This window comes from Motacilla alba, chromosome 8, assembly GCF_015832195.1.
Source record: "Motacilla alba alba isolate MOTALB_02 chromosome 8, Motacilla_alba_V1.0_pri, whole genome shotgun sequence".
Classification (NCBI taxonomy): domain Eukaryota; kingdom Metazoa; phylum Chordata; class Aves; order Passeriformes; family Motacillidae; genus Motacilla; species Motacilla alba.
This window is the reverse complement of record NC_052023.1, coordinates 8,309,532-8,328,652: the sequence shown is the minus strand read 5'-3', so window position 1 is coordinate 8,328,652 and position 19,121 is coordinate 8,309,532. Positions and strand designations below refer to the sequence as shown.

The window sequence follows — 19,121 nt, the reverse complement described above, 5'->3', positions numbered from 1 at the left end:
AACCCGCCCCCTCCGCCCGTCCCGACCCAATCGGCGCGCGGCGGGGAAGGTCTAGCTCGACCAATCAGAGCGCGCCCCGGGGAAACCAACCGCCAGCGCGCGCGTAGGGGGTTTAAAAATGCCGGGGGGCGGGGAGCGCGCAGGCGCAGTGCGGCGATGCGGCGGCGTCGCCATGGCAGCGGGGGCGCCGCCGCTGCCGCGGGGCCGGGCCATGCCATGCCCTGCCATGCCCTGCCATGCCATGCCATGCCCTGCCATGCCGGAAAGGGCTGTGGCGGGGCGAGCAGTGAACCGACACGCCCGGTCCCGCTGGAGCGCCGCGCCGGCCTCGGCCTTCCCCCGTCAGCGCCCGGGACCGTGAGTCCCCGCAGAACTGCCGCTGCCAGCCCCGCGCCCACGTGCCCGCCCCGCCCCGCCCGGGACCCGGAAGCACTTTCCCTCGGCGGGGACAGCGCGGCGGCAGCGGTGCCACAGTCACAGCCCCGGTCACAGTCCCGGCCTCGGCCCCGCCGCTCCTCGCCCGCCCTTCGGCCGCCCCACGGCCGCCGCCCCGCCGCCGCTGTCCTGCTGCTGCAACGCCGCCGCCTCCTTCTCCTCATGAAGCCCGTCGTCGTCTTCGTCCTCGGCGGGCCCGGGGCGGGCAAGGGGACGCAGTGCGCTCGTATCGTGGAGGTGAGGTGGAGGAGTGCGGGACTGCCGCGGGGGGCCCTGGGAGTTGTAGGATCCCCCTGCGGGGTCCGGGACCCTCTTTGTGGCGGTCGCCTGGGGGTCGTGTCTCGCTGTGCTCGGTGGAGGGACCCCCATCTGCCTTTCGGTCTAGTCGCTTGTCGAGTCTCCATCTATTCCTCACCCCTTCGAGACGATAAATAAAAAAAACCTGACCCACATCTCCCCTTTAGTGGGTGAAGTGGTGGGGCAGCCCCTTCTCCAGCCCCTCCGTTCCCCTTCCACCCCTGTCAGGCCGCCTGGCCTCTTCCCTTCTCCTCCCTTTCCCCTCAGCCCCGCGGCGTCGCACTGCTGGCGGCTCTGCCTGCGCCGCCCTCCACCCTGGGGACACCACTGGGGTTTGCACCCACTCTGGGGACACCCGCTGGTGGCCTGGAGGCCGCGGCGGCTCTGCCGGGAGCGCGGATTGCCGGCTGTGCCCGGGCCGAGGGGCAGCGCCGCGGGCCGGCGGGAGCTGCCGGCTGCCCGCCCGGGCCGTGCTGCCCCGTCAGGCCGGTCCCGCAGCCCGTCCCGAGTGGGTGGCTCCGTACACGTCTGCACGGCCACGTAGGTGGCTGCGGGGCTGCCACCCGGATGCTCAGGCAGCCGGAATCGTGGCCTGGGAGAGGAGGTGAGGTGTCTGATAGCCGCTGGGGATGCATCTGCTTCAAATGGATCAAGGTCCGTGTCTCCTGAGGCCTGTGCCATAAATGTTACAGCTGGTACAGCAGGCATTGCAGGGTGTTGGCTTTTTCACCCAGTGCCATTTCAGTAAGTTGTGGAAGTAATATGTTAAAAATAGAGCAATTTTTTTTTCTGTAACACAATATGATAGAGGTCAAAGGATATCCTGATCCCATAGATCATTGATCTTGTTCTTTCTTTTTAAAGAGCCTAAGACTGACAGTATAATTTGACTAAACTTTCAGTTATATTGTCAAATTTTCAGTTTTCCAAATACATTTTTTCCAGCCTTTTGAAACAACAAATATCTAAGAAAGAACAGTGGATGATGCATGATGTAGTACTGTCCTTTTAAACACCAAAAACCGCAGGGATAATTACAGTGTGTCCAGGTGGATAATTGCGGAAGTAGTTATGGATAAATGCTTCCAAACATGTGTGTATGTTGGATTTGAAACAGCTCTTTTATCTTTTTTTTTCCTTTTTTTTTTTTTTTACTGAGCAGTTGTATATACTTTTCTTATTAAAAGCCATAGAGGATCAAAGCTTATGCATACCCACACTGAAAGAAATGGCTAAGAACTGTGGTGATGTCCTTGTTCCTGAATCTCTTGGTGGGAAAGAACCCCAAAACTCCTGGAACAGCCACGTTGCATGTGTCTTCTGTTCTGGTGGTGCCCTGGGAGTGCTGTTACAGTTTATCCACGCTGCTGCTACATCCCAGACCTCGGTGTTGTATAACTAAGTTAAGTGAATTTGGTCCAGACTAAAAAATGCCGTTATGACTTTAGTTCTGAAGGATTTAAACCTCAAATTACAGACTTGCATTCAAACCAGCATATTCATTAAATTAAATTGTGGCATGGAAGGTTCGCAGTGCTCACAAAGCCTTTTTGGTAAGGTCGAATTCAGCCCCTGGCACGTAGCAAACAAATGAGCTTAAACTATAGGGGAACCTTGTAGGCTGTCATTAATGGCTTTCAGCAAACCATTAGTGTAGCCTCAGGGCTGAAGTACCTTGTGTGGCTGCTGGCTTGTGTTTAGGAGGATAAATGCCTATGGCTGGATAGGCTGATATAATTGGATAAAGACCACTTTATTAGGAGGAGTTCAAATGAGCCATTGCTACTCAAATAGTATTTCCAGCTAGAAAGGAAAAAAGAAAAACCTTGCTTGTGCAATATTTATTTTCTTCTCTAAGCCTGGAAAAGGAAATCCAAATTCGAATAAATGCAAATTTGCTTGAATTCTGCTAATCCTGTTCACTACATGGAAAGAAGTTTATTGAAGTCAGTGAGCTGACAGTAGAAAGCACTCAGACCTGTTGAATGCAAAGGACAGCCTTCCTGCTGGCTCAGACACCTCCACGGGAGTCACTGGCTAAACTGGCAGGCAGAGAGGGTCTGAGGTAGTTTAAAGAACAGTTGGGCTGATGCAAGTGTGCTGGAAAACTTTGGAAAAAGGGCACATGAACAGGGAGGTGTGGGTGAAACACAGCAGAGGTACTGGAGAGCAGCAGCTTTTCTAAGCACAAATCCTCACCACGGCCCCTGGCAGCCCCCAGAGAGCCGGGCTGCAGGCAAGTGAGCAGCCTGTGTGCAGTCAATGCTGCCTTTAGGTTGAAAGTGTATTTTTATTTGTGTTTTAAGCCCTGTTGGCAGTTTGCCGCAGAGAAAAGGGGGCTGTAGCTGAGTAATAATAAACCTCATTCATCGTTGTTGTAAATGGATGGAATAATATTAGTTTACATTTGCAATGAATCTGACCCAGTATCTTACTGGAGAGCTGAAGGTTGTGCTGAACAAAAAGTCAGTATGAGCTATAAATATGTCTTGGTTGCTATTCATACTGGAGATTTGGGACAGAGCACATCACATGTGGAAGAAGTCTCGTTTGGCTGAGGTGAGCTCTTGTATGAATTTAGCATCAAACTACTTTTATTAAAAAACCAAGGGTGTCTGTGTTTTGTAGAGTAAAGGGGATATTATGTACTTAGTACCCGGGAACAATTTCTCAAAAAAGTTTTGTAATTTTTTTGCAGACTGTGCTTTACATTGCCAAAAAAGGGAGATGGGTATCCCACGTTGTAGGTGAAATATGTATTTGTTAAATACTAGTGTAAATCATAACTGCTCAATATGTGCATGCTGGAATCCCTAAATGTGGAGAAGGCATTGTATTCATGCCAAATTTGGAGACAAATGGAGAATTTATTTGAGGGAAGACCTAATAACAAGTGGAAGTGTGTATTGACACAATGTAAGAAAGGGAACAGTGGGTAAGTGATTAGGATTCTTTATCTCCACAGATAAGGTTGGATGAGACAGCTGAACCAGACTGGTTTTCTCCGATACGGAGGGAAGACTGGACTCCTGTGTGTTCCACAGACACAGAATTGTCAGGGAAATGCAAATGCAGCAGAACTGCTGCTCTTCTGGAGCAGTTCCTCCTATTTAGAGAGGGATGAAGCAGAATTCCCTCTTAAGTTCTTATCCTCTCCCTTCCAGCTCTGCAGATTAACTCCTGAAACCTTCCACAGCTTTGTTAGGTGGAGCTTGCCATCATCTGGGACTGTTGCGTAGCTGTCGTGTGAGGCAGAATGTTTGAGCTATAGTTGAATGATGTCATTTGAATGCAGGTTCTTGCAATAACCTTCATGCTTTCCACAGTGTCTCTTCTGTGACTCTGAGATAATGAAATGTGCTTTATTGCTGACTTCCGAACTTTGCGTATAAAATCATAACGGTAAAGTCAAGGAAAAGAAATGCATTCAGTAAATCTGCACAAAATATGCTTTCTTGTGCTTAAATTTTAAATCCTTATAACCTCAGCTTGAGATGTAAAGCTCTTTGGTTGGTGGGAAGAATAATAACCAAATCATTTGTCTTTATTCCAAGCAAGATTTGAGTTGTACTTTTTTGTCTGTTTGTTTTGGCAAGGTGATCTCTAGAGATTTGGGCTATGCAAGGCATTGCTCTCTGTGTACCTAAAATATAATTCACCTCCACCACAGCCCTACCCTGTATGTTTGTGGTTAAATCTAAAATTAATTCCACAAAGTGGGATGCTGAGCCTTCTCGTTTTTATAAGAGCATAAGTTGATATACAAATGGAAAAAGCTGTTAAGTTGCTTTGGGATATATGATAAGGAGATTTCCTAGGGTGAAGGAAACAATGCAAAGAAGTATTCATTGTATCAGAAATGCTCCTGTGAAAGTAGCAGAGGATTTAGGTTTTGCTGTCATGTGTTAATTGACTTCTAGAAGTCTGCTGAGATACAGCGTCAACTTCCTTGAAATGAAAACAGAGTTTAAATTGTTTGCTTTAAACTCAGCTTTTGAAATCTCTTTAATGAATATATTAGTATTCTACTTAGCCTTAAGTTCTCATAGTTGATTTTTAGAATATAAATTTATATTTCTGGACTTTGGAGCTTTTTTTAAAAAACGTGGTAAGTGTTTAAATCTACCCCCTGAAGATTTATCCCTGAACATTACCATTTTGTAGAACACTTTGCATTAAATTTTGGACTTTCCTAAGCATACTGGGTGCCCTGTATCGAGTTAATGCTCCTGAAGCACCTGGGGTGCTCTCTTTGCCCCCCTGTCCCTTGGAGGCACTGTCAGTGGGATCTCCATTGTGTGTTTTGGTTTGTTAATGTGGGGTAATGTTTGTTTTGGTTTCCCAGAGACAAGAACATATTTCAAACTAAGAAAATTTCTTCAATTTTTTAAAATTGGAATAAGCAGACAGAAGGTCTATTACTGCATTGTAGCCTGTACCCCAAAGATTTAATTCCATGTACTAGTAGGACAGATAAAAGCTTTCTAGGTTAAAAAAAACCCTGAAGGTTGCAGGCTTTACACAGTTCTGTTTTTATTTTTACTAGTTCTTGAATGGTGTATGTAGCAAATTTTGGTTGTTTATTAAGGTTGCCCAAGATATGACAGGTCAGAACTAGGGCAATAAAAGTTTGTATTTTGTTTAAATCTTAAGCCCTGTGACTTTCATTTTCAAACTAACAATGATAAGCCAAGATAGGAGTCAAGGTCAAAGCAGTAATTTGTGTTTCTCTTGCGTCTTGGCTTCTGCTCTCTTAAGGAAGTCTCAAGCTGTGTGTTTAGTGGGGAGATTTGTTGCAGGACCACCAGGGCTGAATCAGAAATAAACCCCATGCCTCTCGGAAGGGGCTGTGGAAGGAGTCCCAGTGTCAGCTGCTGCTCACCCCTGATCCTTCCTGACTGCCGAGATTGCTGGGCACACTCCGCCTGGTTCCAGCCTGATGTGACTCATGGATTTCCACTTCTGTGCATCTGTTTGTTGTATTTACTGAAAACAAAGCGTGTTCTGTCTGCAGAGTGAAAGTTGCAAATCCCAGCTGACAGAAGGACGCTGGAAGGGCTGGAGGACAGGGGAGGAAAGGGCATCCCGGGGAGGCTGCAGTCTCAGGTTGGAATTCGGAGATGTGGAGCACACAGCCTGTGTGTCCCAGTTTGTCCTGCTGTGACTGACCAGGCAGAGGCAAATAGCAAGTCCCATTCTGATCTGCTCTATCCACTGCTGCTGTGATGGGATTGTAGGAAACTTGAGCTCACTTTTCTATTTAATAGGATTTTTTTAAAATTATTTTTATGTTTTATTTTTTTAAGCAAAAGAGGATAATGTCTTGAGTGGTGTTGAAGACAGCACTTTCTCATTCACAGTTGATTTTTGTAAGTTATATTTGGAGACCCATACTTCAAAAAAAAAAGGTTTTAAAAATAGTGAGAACTTATGTAATAAATAGATGTGGTGCTCATTCCACTCTTGCCAGTTTTAGTCAAGGTGTTTGGGGCACAAAATTTTCTTTTATTTTCAGTGAGAGAAACTCTCAGCAAGTGTCCTGAATTGGAGCAAATCATTGCAGCACCAAGAGCTTGCACTACATCTGTAGTAAGGAGAACTTGTGTAATAGTAACTAACCAATTTAATCTTTTTTTCTTCTTCTAGATCACTCCAGTCTGACAGCATAGCAGAAAGCATTATCTCTGACATACATTTTAGAATAGTTAATTCTATCTTTTCCTTTTTCTTCTGTGTAATACCAAAATCTCTCCAGATTTTAAGTGCTTGGCATCCTAGTATTTGGAAATTTTTTTTTGACCTAATTTTTTTTTTCAAGTCATCCTTTCAGTCTGACATTACGTGCCTAGTAAGAGCTGGGGAAACTGCTTTTTATTATTTGGCAACCACAGTCCTGCTCCCTTTTTGATTGCGGAGGAGGACGCAGGAGTGGCAGTGAGTCACATTCTGGGGATTGCATCGAGACGTGCTTGGCACTGCTGGGAGATCCTGCTGCCACAAGGCAGACCTTGTCCCGAGAGTGTTTGACCCATGTTTTGTGCTGTTACATCACAGTCTCTTCTGTGAGCCCTTGGTGCTGCGATGATTTGCTGCAGCTCAGGACGCTTGCTGAGGGTTTCTCTGACCTAAAATGAAAGAAAACTTTGTGCCCTGAACGTCTTGATTAAAACTGGCAAGGGTAGCAGGAGCTCCACATCTCTGAAGCCTTCTGTGTGCGGAGCAGCAGCCAAGCCATTCTCCCCCCTTGTTCGCAGTATTTAAACCCACGTGTTTTCTTTGGCTCTTGGCTCAGTACAGTTCACAAATAGATGTTTTGCCCCTGAAGGAGAGGTTTGTTTTTCTTATTGCCTGGTTAAGCCATTCTGAGGGCTAGTCTTGAATATAATTTATTATTATCTCAAACAAGTCTGTTTGTACAAAAGCACTTTAAAACACTTCTGTCTTTTGCTTTCCAGTTCAGTCGTTAAAAACTACTTTAGTTTGCTCTTGCAAAAGATGGAGAATTCCAAAAATTTTCTGACTCAATTTCATTTTCATGCATGAAAAGGGAAATGCCAAGGAAAATTAAATGGTTTGGTAATCCTCTAAAACCCAAGGGATTATATTTTCCTCCTGTTTTCTTCTTTGTAGAAATTGATGTTAAAAATATCATCATTCTATAACTTTACCAAGAAGAACTACATGTTAATTTAGCATTCAGCAGAGTAATGTTTCTTGCTTATAAGGAACAATTTATTTTGGTTTATGGCTTCTGCAGGTTATAAATATTTAGATTTGCAATTAGTTAGGCATATCCAAATGCAATGTACATTAAAGCAAGAGTACAGTGAGCTTACAGAGGATGTCTGTGAAGCTTTTCCTTCACACTTACTTACAGCAAAATCTTGCTTCTGTTTTTTGCCAACTATGTACAGTTTTGGAGATTTAAGTAATTATATCCCTTCTTAAATTATGACTATGGCAGAACTAACTTTCCATGCTTTTGTGGGTGAAATTGGAAAGCAACTGAAATGTTTTAAAGTCACTTAGTGAGTTGTGTAATATTTCTGTTGTACTTAGTTCAGTAGCCAAGTTTTTAAATCCAAAGTTCACAGCCTCACCAAGTGTGTAGTCACATTATTATGCCTCTCAGCCACCTTGTTTGAAATTTGCTTTGGATGTTGCTGCAGCCAAACTGATAACCCTGAAGTTTTTTGCTGCTGCTTTTGTTTTGTGTAAAAACTTTCAGATGAGAATGTATGTGTGTGCTGTGTTTTGGATGTATAGCTAGCTTAGGTAATCACCAAGGAGATGTCTTTTTTGCCAGTTTTGATGAACTTATATTTGGTCGAGGAGCATAGTGTGCTTTGTTAGTTTTCTTGCAGTGTTAAATGAGCTGAGAAAATAATTATTTACAACCATGCATTTCTCTTTGGTAGGAATGTATCTGTGTGCTTGCACTAGGTATGTATTTACAATGATAAATGCCTGAGAAATTCATGTCTAATAAATACTTCTAATAAATAAATCAGTATTTTTCATAAGTGACTATTTTAGCTGTAGTTTGAGGTGAAAGAGCAGTGGTGTGTGCTCTTTTCCTGCACACTGCTATCATATTGATGGATCTGAATCTGATCTCTCTGCTCTCTCTGTTTACTCTATGAGGTGTGACAGAGGGTGGAACCAGTGTAGCTATTGACCTTCTTCTACCACGTCATCCTTAGGAGAAGTCACTGCCTTTCCCCAAGGGCTGCTCTCCGTGGTCATCCCAGGGAAGGAGGTGGCAGGGGCAGGAGGACTGTTTGTGCAGCTGCTGTGTTATGGGTGATTTCACCAAGGGAGGGGAGGAAGCTGGTGCCAGAACCTCAACATGAACATGGGGATTTCTGACTTAGCCTGTGCTTGGGGCATTCCTCCAGCTTCAAAGGACCTGCAATCACCCGATGTGTTTTCTTTAAGTGGGTAATTAAACAAAATTCTTGTCTTGCCTTGTTTCCAAACATAACAAAATTGCTTTTGAAAATGGTACAGAATTACCTGACCAAAGCCCTGTTGAGCATTTTACCCAAGGATGTCCAGTTCTGGGCCCCTCACCTCAAAAAGACATTGAGGTGCTAGAGTGTGTCCAGAGAAGGGTAATGGAGCTGGTGAAGGATCTGGTGAGTGAATCCCATGAGCAGCAGCTGAGGGAGCTGGGGCTTTTTAGCCATAGAAAAGGAGGCTTAGGGGAAACATTATCATTCACGACTCCTGAAAGAGTTTGTACTAAGATAAGAGTCAGCCTCTTCTCCTAGGTAGCCAGCAACAGGACAAGAGGAAATGGCCTCGAGGTGCGGCAGGGGAGGTTCAAGTTGGACATCTGGAAGAATTTCCTCCCTGAAATGGTTGTCAGTCACTGGAATAGGGAGGTGGTGGAATCACCATTCATGGAAGTTCAAGAAATGACTGTATGTGGAACTTAAAACTCTGGTTTAGTTGTCATTACGCTGTCAAAGGCTGCACTTGATGGTCTTGGAGGTCTTTTCCATCCTTAATGACTCTGATTCTTGCTGTGTGTGTTGTGTGCAGCGTGTGCCCTGCTGTCAGATTGCACGCTGAAGATGGAACAGATCTGTCCCTAGCGAGATGCTGTCCCCTGGGTGTTCCTGTTGCAATGCAGGGATAAACAGGGCTGACACTGCTGGCTGGTGTTGGGTTTGCCCAAATGCTCTGACTGAAGGGAGCCTGTGTTTGCTGTGCCTGTTGCAGAAGTACGGCTACACTCACCTTTCTGCCGGTGACCTTCTCCGGGACGAGCGGAAAAGGCCGGGCTCCCAGTATGGAGAACTCATTGAGAACTACATTAAGGAGGGGGAGATCGTGCCAGTTGAAATAACAATCAGCTTGCTGAAGAGGGTAAGGAAAAGGCTATTTCCTTGCAGGGTCACTCCTGCAGAGTAAGCAACAAAGCAGTGGCTGTGTTCTGGCAGAACTGCTTTTCCTCCAGCGTGAGCGGTATGAATGGGCAGACACAGAGCTGCTCCTCTCAGCAATCACTTGTGTTTCTTTCTGACTGCTGGAGAGCTGATGGCCTCTCATACCTGGGGATCTGTGAAAATGTTTTTGGTTTTTTTTTCCTTTATTTTTAGTAGCTCTAGGACAAGCAGTGAAACTGTATTTCTTATTTCCCTGCACTAGCTTTTGGACCTCTTGGTTCATTCAGTCATATTTGATTGGAGGTCAGAGGCCTTAAAGGCACTAAGATTTGTAAGTTTTGTCAAAATAGATAGTCAGGTGAAGGAGAAGAGCACCTATTGATGTTCTTGTGAAAGGAAAAGCTTCAGCTTCTATTGGATGTCCATGAAAACAATGGGAGTATCTACTTTAAGTCAAAAAAAGGCAGCTGTTCATGGCATTAAATTTATCTGGAGCTTTTCCCTTCAAATTAACTTTAGATCAGGGTTGTTCTGATGTCTTATTGTGTAAAGACACTTCCCAGTGTCTTGTAGAAAATAAGCTTTAAAGCTGGGATTTATTACGAGATTTGTTTGTTGTGAGATTTTTGAGCTTTGTGAAATAATTAATTCAATTTGAACAATAATTGTGTTGGTGCATCAGTGAATTAACCAGCACGCATTGAAAGTGAAACAAAAGCACATTTTGTAAATCTGCAATAATCCTAACATAAATGCTTCTCAACTTACCATGTCAACATCTTGGGGGTAAATTAATAAGTAGATAAATCAGCATATGTGCAGGAGATTGTGAATTGAATTATCTTTTATCAGGCTATGGATCAGACAATGGCCGCCAATTCCCAGAAGAACAAGTTTTTGATTGATGGATTTCCCAGGAATGAAGATAATCTTCAAGGCTGGAATAAGACTATGGATGGAAAAGCGGATGTTTCCTTTGTTCTCTTTTTTGATTGTGACAATGAGGTAATGAAGTGTGTAATTCTGTAACTTCCTTTCTTGCAATATTGTGGGAATCATTCAAGAAGAACAATTAAATTCTGACAGGGAGAGTGGACTAATGTAAGAGTAGAAGGAAAACTTGGCTTGGGTGTCTGAAGGATTTTTTGGCACTTGTTATAGCAGATGAAAAGCTGCCTGTTTATTGAAATAGACAGCTAATGACAATTGGTATAATCATATGTGAATAAACTACATTGAGGAAGTACTCCAGGCAATTGCATTCTTAAAGAAAATTTATCAAAACTTTAAATATCTTTTACAAAATTATTTGGTTACTTTTCAGAAAATATTACTCTGTTTGCTCTTAGTAATTTGTTGTTTAGTCCAAAATTACCTTGGTACAATGTCTGCTTAATTCTGAAGTGCAGCAGCAATCTTTATTTTCATAGTTATGAGCTGTGCTATAGGATAGTCAGTAATCAACATTTTATTCAGCAAGTCATTAAATTACAAGGGCATTTTGACAGTGATGCATTTCATTCATTTAACAAGTGCCATGATGTGCTGTCTTTTTAATTTGTCAGTGCCCTTGAACATAAAAACTGTTACAAGTATCCCAGCACCTTAAGCTGACTTTTTTTCCTGTTACCCCTTTTCCCAACTTCCTGAGATTTTGGGGTTTTTTTTCAATCATTTTGTAATTAAAGAGCATGTGAGGGATTATTATTTTTCTGCTAAAACCTTAAGTAAGACTAAATTAATTTTTTCACTTGGTGGGGCTTTAATCTTGTGATTCTGATTTTTTTTACTAGATCTAAAAATACACAATGCCTAAATGATCTTTACCATGATTGTACTGTGTAGGAAAACCAATTTTCAACCCTTGTCCTCTTGCATGAGTAGGATAAATGTATTCATGGAGTGTACATGTGCCAGTTTTGCTTATTTAGCTAAAGGTTTAAAAAACTTCTTTCATTTGGACACTTCTAGCTATGGTTAGTACTTTTTTACTTAGATTTTGAAGTTTTCGTTATAGCAATGTCACGTAAGAGCATTTTAACTGACAACAACTTATTATTGTCAATTTGCCTTACAAAATTCTTGAGAGAACATACAGTGACTTTCCTTTAGTGCAGACATATATCAATAGTCCCGTTTGACATGCTGCTTTTCAGAAAGCCTGAACGCATCGTTGAAAATCCAGTAATTTTCTTTTTTTATGTCTCAGGTTGGGGATTCAGTCAAATCACAGAGCTTGATGCTGCTTTTACTTCCTCTGACCCCAATCCCATTTTCACAAACTGGATTTTAAACCATCATCCTTCTTCTCTAGAAGAAACTGACTTCCCGCGTGACTTCTGGTTACATCCACCAGATCTGGGCTGTATTTTGTGTTCCAGGCCAATGTAGATTTCCAGGATTTTTGTTAGTTCCTGCTGTCAGGATGGCAGTAGTGTTCCTGGCTGCAGTCACCCTTCTGATGTTTTTTTGTAGATCTGTATCGGCCGCTGTCTTGAGAGAGGCAAGAGCAGTGGTAGGAGCGATGATAACCGGGAGAGCCTGGAGAAGAGGTACTGTCCTCAAAACTTTTCTGTTCTCTTCTCTTTATATTTTTCTGTGTAATGTGTTTTTTCTCCCTGTGCTTTCTCTTAGAATTCATACATACCTGCAGTCTACTAAGCCTATCATAGATTTGTATGAGAGAATGGGAAAAGTCAGAAAAGTGGATGCCTCTAAATCTGTTGAAGAAGTAAGTATATATGCCAAAATTTGTGGGTGGCAGGGTGCATATTTTTGGCATTCTTCTGAGATATGTGTGTGTGTGATTAGCCTGCTAATTAAGCACTGATGATATTACTCAGGGATGTTGTGGAGCTCTTGATTTGACTCTTGAAGGACTGAGTAAGATGTGAATAACTTGAAGAAGTTGATCTGTTCTGCTTGAGTATGAGCTGGACAAAACACATTTCCAGTGTTTCTGTGTTTAACGGGGTCTTGCCTTGTACATTTTCATGAGCTTTTGCTCTTCTCAAGTAGTGTTGCTCTTCTGTCTGCTTCCCAAAATTGATGCTAGTCTCCCTGTTAAAGAATTACTGTGAATATTCTAAAAAAACCCTGTATTTTTTTGAAAGTATTGTCAAATACTGTTTAAGTTGGTTTAACTTAGAGTAACCGTTTGATGAATGCTTCATAAAATTCTTCTTTATCTTTTTAGGTTTTTGAAAATGTTGTACAAATTTTCGACAAAGAAGGCTAATTCCCAGCTTGAAACTCCATTTAAACTTGTGCTTGAATCTTGCTTGAATAGCTGCTACTGCAGTCCACTCTTTGTAATTATTTTAAAAGATTTTTTATTTTTTTCACATATCTAATGATGATTGGTAAAACAGCTGATTAGAAATGGATCTTTTTTTCAAATAGGAAATCATTTCTTGTGGCTATAGTATACAAGTTTCAGGGTTCTCCATTAGTGCAAGTTCAGTTACTCACATGGCAGAAACACAGTTAATATATCTTTCTGAAGAAACTGTTTATTCTGTCACAGCTCTGTGCCTGTCATGGGCAGTCCTTCTTCCTTAGTGCTGTACACCTGCTTTCTTTTTAAAGATCAACTGAACAGCAGCATTAGTCAATGAAGGACCCATATACCTTGGGTTTTTTTGGATGCTTGGACCAAATTTAGCAGAGTTTTGTTGGTTTTTTTTTTTATTCAAAGTATAATTTTGCCCAAAATTCCCTTATATCCCCAGACCTGAATTCTCTAAGTCAAGCTACGGTTAGTGTGAGAATCTGTTTTAGCAGTTGCCAAGAAACTATTACATTTGCTTTTCAGGAACAGACATACAAAGTACTTAATGAAAAGTGGTGCTTCCTTTTATGACTCTGGATGTAAACTGTCTTGCAAGTTTTTGGATGACATGGCCCTGGATTTTTCCTTGTTTTCATTTGCAAAAGATTGAGAAAGTCAGTTTAGTATTTCAATACTCATTTATCTTAAATGATAGTTATGTTCTTAACTACAGCATAGTCTTCACAAGATGGCAAAGTTCTTTAAAAGTGTACAGTAGGTAAAATCTGACAGTTCTGTCTTTTGTAACAAGTGGAAAGGTTTTTCTTTATTATTATTGAAATACTGTGTTACCAAATGCTTTAAGGTTTGTTACCTGGGGAAATATTTTTATGGTTAAACTAGTGAATATGTTTCCCTAAAAACATGTAATTTTAATAGCTGTTTGTTTGAGAAGTTTGTAAGTTATTGCACCTTTGTTACAATGTGGACAGCTGAGGGGAAGATAATTGCAGAAAAAAAGTTTTGTTCCCTGAAACAGAGTCCTGCTTCCCCATGTTCTCTTGAATAAGCCAAGTGCAGTCAGCAGGAGGAGCTGGGGTGAGCAGGGAACTGGTTGAAACAACCTGGTTGAAGTGTTTGCACAGATATGGTGCAATTTTGTCTTTTGTTTAAGCTTTTCTGTCCCCTATATAGTATGCATAGGTCTGGAGGGGCCCAACCATGCATTCCTTTTGTGCCCTAAGCTTCCACTGATGGCATGAAGATGAGAGTGTTAACTGATTTTAGTGCTAGAGTGGTTGTACCTACATTAACTGACGCTCTAATTGGTTTGTGACATGCTAATTACACAGAATTGCAATTTGGAAGTCTTGATGCTCAGCTTTTCTTTACTCATGACTTTCTCTGTTTAGGAGAAGGTTTAAATTAAGCTTAGTTTTTAATTAGAATCAGCTGTGTTGGTCCTCATCTTGCAGTCAGATTTTTATTTTCAGGAATTCTTATCTTGCTGAGGTTGTTGAGGCTCCTGGACTGGGGAGGAGATGGGTGCAGAACCAAGGGTAAACTGCAGTAGCTTTTCCAGCCTGGTACAGCTGTTTACTATAGCAGAATATATGGACCATGACTGCTTTTATGAGTGTGGGAGGCCAATTCTCTCACTTTATGAATTTCTCGTTTAGAAAAATAAAATAAGAAAACCTGGAATTTAACTCTTCCTGTGTAAGTATGCTGACATGGATAGGATCCAGCAAAACTGCATGTTTTAATATGAAGGTTAGAATCAGGGATTTTCAAAAAATACTTCAAACTGGGTTCTTTAATCCAATTAGAGAGATTTCATTAACTCTTGCTTCTAAGCTACTGGTTTTTACAAGTTCTGTTCAGAATTTTCTCTCATCATATACTTTTCTATGTATTTAAGTGCTGAAACAAAAAACCAACCTCTGAAGTAAGTTTTAGAAAAACACCCAACGATGTTTTGGCAGTATTGAATTCGGAGTGGATTGTAATGTGTCTGTGCAAGGACTAGATTTTTTTTGTCATTTTATTTATTGAAGATGCCATTAAATGTGTTACCACTTCTTTTGAGATGGACTTACGATTGAAATAAAAATTAAAGGCAATACGCGGATGTGTTGTGTCCATTTAGCAGCAAAACTGTATAAAGAATTTGAGGAGATCAAATAAACTTTGTTCTGTGGCTTAATGAGTGCTTGCCTTACAGTTATCTGCCACAAGGGATATTTTTCAAATATATCCATCTATATAAAGTAAGTATTTCTTCGAGTTAAATACTTCACGTGGCCACATGCACAGGTACGTGTATAAAAGTTCAGTTTTCATCAAAAACCATCAAAACTGAAGTCCTGAAGATCCTTTTAGGCACAGGAGAAGATCAGGCCATTGCTTGTGGCATTGATATGTTTTCTTGATTTCACAGGTTTATCAAATGACTGTATTCATATAGTTGTGCAGTGATGATTCATTTGGCATGTGTGAAAGAAAAGTGACTTGGAGTGGTTTAGGAAACACAAACCTATTGTGCACCTGGTGTTGAGAGACATTTTTTGCCTGGATTTCTCATGATTCCTTGTTCAATCAGCAGTTGATGCCCTGACTGCCATTCTGCTGGCTTTGCAGCATGTGTGTACGTGCTATACTCCAGGCTGTTCTTAAAGGACACTTGCACAGCATAATATTCTCTAGAAAAGAAACTGCGAGGCTGCCTGGCTCATTTTATAATAACCCACTTTATGTAAAGGTCTGTTACAAAAGAGGTTGTTCTGTCATGTGTAGCTTCCCATTAAACAACTTGTTGAACTTAAAATCATAGAATCATTTGGGTTGGAAAAGACCTCTAAGGCAGATCATCCCTTCCAACTTGAGACTTTACACTGGAAAGGTTTGCAGAGCTGGCCTGAAAGGGGTGGGGAAAAGCAGGGGATTTTTCAGTAGTGTTGGATACCTTTCTGCTGGTAAATCTGCAGAGACTAAACTTTTGCTGAAACCTCACCCTGAAGTTGTAGCATCTCCTCGGGGACAGACTAAAAGGGGCAAAGCTGCCCATTGGATTTGCACCTTTTGGACAAATATTTTGAGTTAAGTCTCCCACTTTGAGAGTAGGAGGAAGCAGAGAAGACCATAAGCACACACTTGAGGATTGCCTCAGTGTAAGATATCCCCACTAGGAACAATTTGTCCTTAACAAGAAGAGCTGGCTCATGAGGGAGTTCTGAGGTCTTTTGGAAAATTCTGTGTCTTACAACAGTGGGGAGGTGTATGCTGCTGCCCAGGCTGAGCTGGGGAGAAGGGGAGAGTTAAATGGAAAAACCACTCAGTTCAGACTGGAGCTGCCAGCTGTCGTTACCGGCTGGCAGTTTCTGGCTGCCAGCATTTCGGAAAGTTGCAGCTTAGGGGATTACTTTCCTCCTCTGGTGTGAGCTTCAGGACCGGTTCGGTCCCTGTTGTGGCACAGATGTCTCTGAAGGCTACGATCTGTGACAGCTCTGCTGGCCTTCTGCTCTGAGGGGCAACAGCTGGCTCCTTGGCACAAGCAGGTTATTTCTTCAAGCCGTGGTGCAGCTGGAGACCCAGGGCTGTGCCTTGCCACAGTCCAAACATCCCAGAGTAAATGAAAACTGCGAGACAATGTGAAGAGGATTTGCCTGATCAGGTAACAAAGGAGACAAAACATTAGATCATATAAAAATATTAATACAAGGTTTCATATAGCAGCAGTGTGCACACTCTTGGATCTGCAGACTTTATAAGCCTTCCAGGGGAGATAGGGGAGCATGGGAGAATTTAATCTTGCATCTCTCTGCTATTTTTCATGGATTGCTTAATTTAAGATGGTAGGTTTCAGCCTGTGTATTTGTAGAGTATTTCTGTTGGTAACAATAGGTGCCTTTATTGAGTCTTCTAATCTCAGCTAAGGTATGCTCTATCCTCTTTGCTTTCTGCCTTTTAATGCCTTTTCCTTACCTCTCTGAATTGCAGATGCTCTTTGGGATAGGGAAGGGGGTGCTTTTGCCAATCTCTGTGTGCTTGCTAAATAAAGAAAACCTTTAAGCCTTCCTTTGGAGCAATCTGAACCTGTTTCTGACATGAGCTTGGTACATAAGCTGTTACAAAACCAACATAAAGCACATTCGTTTGTTTTTGTTTTTTTGTTTTTTTTTTGTTTAGTTTTTTTTTTTGGTTTTTTGTTTGTTTTTCCCAGCTACAGGAAATCTCTGTGTAGTACCTCTGCTCTTTTCTCCTGTGTGAGTCAGATCAGCTGTGTCTGCCTTGCTTCAGCATGGTGCTTAGCAGCAGCTGCATGAGAAAACCTCCTCAGTCACTAGATGTTAAACCAGAGTTGTGCATCAGTGGAGGCAAGTGAGATGGTTGAAGAGGGGAGAGAAAATGCTTAAAGAAGCTCAGTCAATTCTTCACTTGTAAGACTTCAGCTTTAGATAAATACCTGTTCTACAGGGCAGCAGTGCTTGTGGGGCCCTGCTATTTCATGATGGTGCTGTATAGAAATTAATGTAAAAGCACTACCTGCCAACAAGTTCCTCATCTCCCCTTGTTCAGTCTGCCGCCTTTAATGCCAGGGGTTGTGGAGACAGGATTTTTTTCTTCAGGATAACACTGTAGAAACTAAACTAGGCAGGATGAAAGCAGCATGAGCCTTGCATGTGAAGTGGGAGATACACAGTGTATTTCACTGTGGGCAGCAGTGCCAGGCATTTTCATCATCCTGGCTTATAACTGTGTTCAGAGAGCAAAGCAGAAATTTTCTCTCCCCCTCAAATGTTTGGCAGAAAGCTTGCTTTTGTCTAAAATGCTTCTTAAGCACTGTGTGAACCCTTCAGTCCTAAACCAAATACCAGTTTGAGTTGTGCTTTTTCTATCCAATTTACAAATAGGAGGGTTTGGTTTAGTTTCTTGTAATAGCTGCTGCAGCGAGACAACTCTTGGAAAATACAAGGCACCATCCCAAAAGATGTTATCTGCTTTACTCTGGAGGGCTTTGTAGCACAATGCTGTTTCTGTGTGGTGAGAAATGGCACAGATTGCTGTGTGACTACCAGAGTGTGATGGGCTGGGTATGGTACGTGAAAATGGTGTCCTGGACAACTTCTATTTAGTGCCAAGAGGTATAAAAAGAGATTTGGGGATAGAATTAGATCAAGTCTTAGGATTAAAGCTTAATCTGTGGTGGAGGTCTTCAGGACTGTTGGGATGTATCAAGGTGCATGGAGGACATAATATCTGGTGGTCCTCTCTCCTGACTGAGCAGAGTGTGGCAGTGAAGGGGAGTTGGGCTCCACATCAAAAAGTTCTCTTGATCAACTCTTTCTGTTCAAGAGTTTTTTCATCTAGCTTTGATCAAGAGATCACCATCTTTGATCAAGAGATCTGATTGGATCTTTAGGTTTCTGTTCAGGGCATTACTACTGTTGTCTTCTTAAACCAGAACCAGCTGAAGTTCCCAGCTATGGTCACCAAGTATGCTGAGGTCTGTAGTGTGTTTTAAGTCAAATACCTCTGTTCTGTCTGAATATCCCCTCCAGCTTCATTTGGATGTGATGGAAATCATCAGGGAGAGGGAGGACTGGCACAGTTAAAGCTGCTGTTCCACCTCATGTTCCACACACAATTTTTTATGAGAGTGAGTTACTTTCTGGTAGCTGTAGTGGCTTCCTTACTTCCATTTTCCCTTCCAGGCCATGCATGCTGGATGCACAGGAGTTCCCAAGGCATAGCAGTATCTCCATACCCCAAGAGGGGAGGTGGTAGCTGGGCCCTGGAAGAAGCCCTTTGGGCAGAGAAGAGAACAATAGCATAAAACATCCTGGGTGCATTTTTCAAATGAAAGTATAATGAGGAATATTTTTTTTCTGGGTAATCAAAATGTCTGTGGAAAAGAAACAGGGATGATTTCACCATGTTCTTTCTAATTTAAAATTTTCTGTGGAAAGAAAGTGCATTTGACCACTTCCTTGCGACAGCAAGCACAGGGGTTTAAGTGCTGTTCCTGAAGCAAGCATTGCTTTTGGCTTACTATGTGTGACTCCTTGTGAAGCTTCCCTGGGCTCTTGGATGCTGCTCTTGCCAGTGAGAGCAGATTGCTTCCAGCAAGAAACATCCCACAAAATTATGTATGTTCTTTAAGAGAAGTACCAAGATTTTCTGCTAATTGCAAAAATACATAATGGATGCTTTCAGCATCTGTT

The 19,121-nt window shown here is 42.3% G+C and overlaps 1 protein-coding gene across 1 annotated transcript; it reads left to right on the top strand.

The window, feature by feature from the left end:
- Positions 1-251: 251 nt before the first annotated feature.
- On the top strand, positions 252-15,100 carry CMPK1 (cytidine/uridine monophosphate kinase 1). The gene is made up of 6 exons (XM_038144563.1): positions 252-672; positions 9,460-9,606; positions 10,479-10,631; positions 12,102-12,178; positions 12,261-12,357; positions 12,823-15,100. Exons 1-6 carry the CDS (start codon positions 598-600, stop codon positions 12,862-12,864), a joined length of 591 nt encoding a protein of 196 aa, XP_038000491.1. The 5' UTR covers positions 252-597; the 3' UTR covers positions 12,865-15,100.
- Positions 15,101-19,121: the final 4,021 nt, after the last annotated feature.

Coding starts and splice junctions, on each gene's coding strand:
- CMPK1 (XM_038144563.1), top strand. CDS start 598: ATGAAGCCCGTCGTCGTCTTCGTCCTCGGCGGGCCCGGGGCGGGCAAG. Junction 9,607..10,478: donor CAATCAGCTTGCTGAAGAGG/GTAAGGAAAAGG, acceptor ATCTTTTATCAG/GCTATGGATCAGACAATGGC. Junction 10,632..12,101: donor TTTTTGATTGTGACAATGAG/GTAATGAAGTGT, acceptor GTTTTTTTGTAG/ATCTGTATCGGCCGCTGTCT.